At 41.1% G+C, this 2,073-nt stretch overlaps 1 protein-coding gene across 1 annotated transcript; it reads left to right on the top strand.

Moving 5' to 3' along the window:
* Positions 1 to 865: 865 nt before the first annotated feature.
* Positions 866 to 1,789, top strand: LOC122699449 (olfactory receptor 7G1-like). The gene has a single exon (XM_043911389.1). The coding sequence runs from the start codon at positions 866 to 868 to the stop codon at positions 1,787 to 1,789; it is 924 nt and encodes a 307-aa protein (XP_043767324.1).
* Positions 1,790 to 2,073: the final 284 nt, after the last annotated feature.

Raw genomic sequence — 2,073 nt, 5'->3', positions numbered from 1 at the left:
AGCTGTCCGTCATCTTCTTCAATATTTCCTTGTACTTTGCACCAGTACTCAAAAAACCTTTCATTTATTAATATTTTACTGACTCTGCTATGACAAGGACCATTTCTTCCTGAGTAGAAAGTTGCCCATTCTAAATCATGGTGATTTTGAAGAATTGTCTGACATTTCTTTGTGTTTCTTGAACATGGCAGGTATGCAAAAAAATTGATAGATTTCACCTTATCATCCCATTCCTGGTCCTTGACACACCTAGGAATTATCTCCATTGTTTGAGTCTGAGGTCACTGGGGATTCAGACAGAATCTTCAACTGCCTCCCTAGTCTGTTTCTTCTTATAAAATGACCAAATGTTTTAAATAATCAGAGCAGCATAGATATCAATAGAATGTTGTTGTTCAGTTGATAAGTTGTGTCCAACTCTTTTGCAACCCCATGGACTATAGCCCGCCAGGCTCCTCTGTCCATGCGATCTGCCAGGCAAGAATACTGGAGTGGGTTGCCATTTCCTTCTCCAGGGGATCTTCCCAAAGCAGGGATCAAACTTGTATCTCCTAGCATTGCAGGTGGGTTCTTTACTGGTAAGCCACCAGAGATATCCCATAGATAGACTAGTACAAGTTTTAAAAAACAGTCACCTCTTAACCATTTCCAGGTTTAATTTTGATTATTGACTGTTATATCAGCTTTAGATTCTTTTTTCAGTAACAGAAAATTATGCATCAGAAGACTTTCCTTTTTTACCACCCTCCATTAGTCCCCTTCCCTTCCCAGGGTGGTTTCGTCCTCTTGTGATAAACCTGCTGCTTGTCTAGGGGTGATATATTTCATTTTCTATTTCATCTTTTTCATCAGATTTATCAATAACATGGAGCTCAGAAACAAAACAGGTATTTCAGGATTTCTTCTCATGGAAGTGACAGATGATCCAAAACTGCAGACCCTTGTCTTCAGCCTGTTCCTGTCCATGTACCTGGTCACCGTGCTGGGAAACCTGCTCATCATTCTGGCTATCAACTATGACCCCCACCTCCACACTCCCATGTACTTCTTCCTCTCCAACCTGTCCTTTACTGACATCTGTTTAAGCACAACCACCATCCCAAAAATGCTGATGAACATCCACACACAGAATCAGAGCATCACGTACGCAGGCTGCCTTACGCAGGTCTGCTTTGTCCTGGTGTTTGCAAGTCTGGATAGTTGTATTCTTTCAGCAATGGCCTACGATCGCTATGTGGCCATTTGTCACCCACTGAAGTACACTGTCATCGTGAACTCTCATCTCTGTTGCTTGTTGATTCTTCTTTCTCTGTTTACTAGCATCGTGGATGCCCTGCTCCACAGTCTGATGCTCTTGCATCTGTCCTTCTGTACAGATCTTGAAATCTCCCTCTTCTTCTGTGAAGTTGTTCAGGTCATCAAGCTTGCATGCTCTGATACCCTCATCAACAATATACTGATATATTTTGCATCTAGCATATTAGGTGGTATTCCTGTGTGTGGAATCATTTTCTCTTATATTCAGATAGTGTCCTCTGTGTTGAGAATGCCATCAGCAAGTGGAAAGTATAAAGCTTTTTCCACCTGTGTGTCTCACCTCTCAATTGTGTCCTTATTTTATGGGACAGCTTTTGGTGTGTACATTAGCTCTGCTTTTACTAATTCTCCCAGAAACACTGCAGTGCTTTCAATGATGTACACTGTGGTCCCTCAAATGATGAACCCCTTCATCTATAGCCTGAGAAACAGGGATGTGAAAAGTGCCTTGAAGAAACTTGTCAGTATCTAGGACACCTTTTCTTCTGGGTTGTCTCATTTGCTTTGCACTGGGGTTTCTGGAATGAGTCAAAGTGATAGAAAAACTGGGCAAGCCAGAATGTTTGCCTCCTTCTTCCACCACCAAATTCTTTGAAAATAACAATGTAACATAATGAAAAGTTCATTTTAACTTTGGGTTTTGATTACTATGAGAACCTTAGCTTGACTATATGGAGTATGACTCCTGATAGGAAGTTCACCCTTATAAACACTACTTAGGGCAATGCCTTGTGCCTAGTAAGTACACAATAAAAT

Source organism: Cervus elaphus, chromosome 9 (genome assembly GCF_910594005.1).
Source record: "Cervus elaphus chromosome 9, mCerEla1.1, whole genome shotgun sequence".
NCBI lineage: Eukaryota > Metazoa > Chordata > Mammalia > Artiodactyla > Cervidae > Cervus > Cervus elaphus.
Note: the sequence above shows the minus strand (reverse complement) of the source record. Positions and strands in the feature narration are given on the sequence as shown.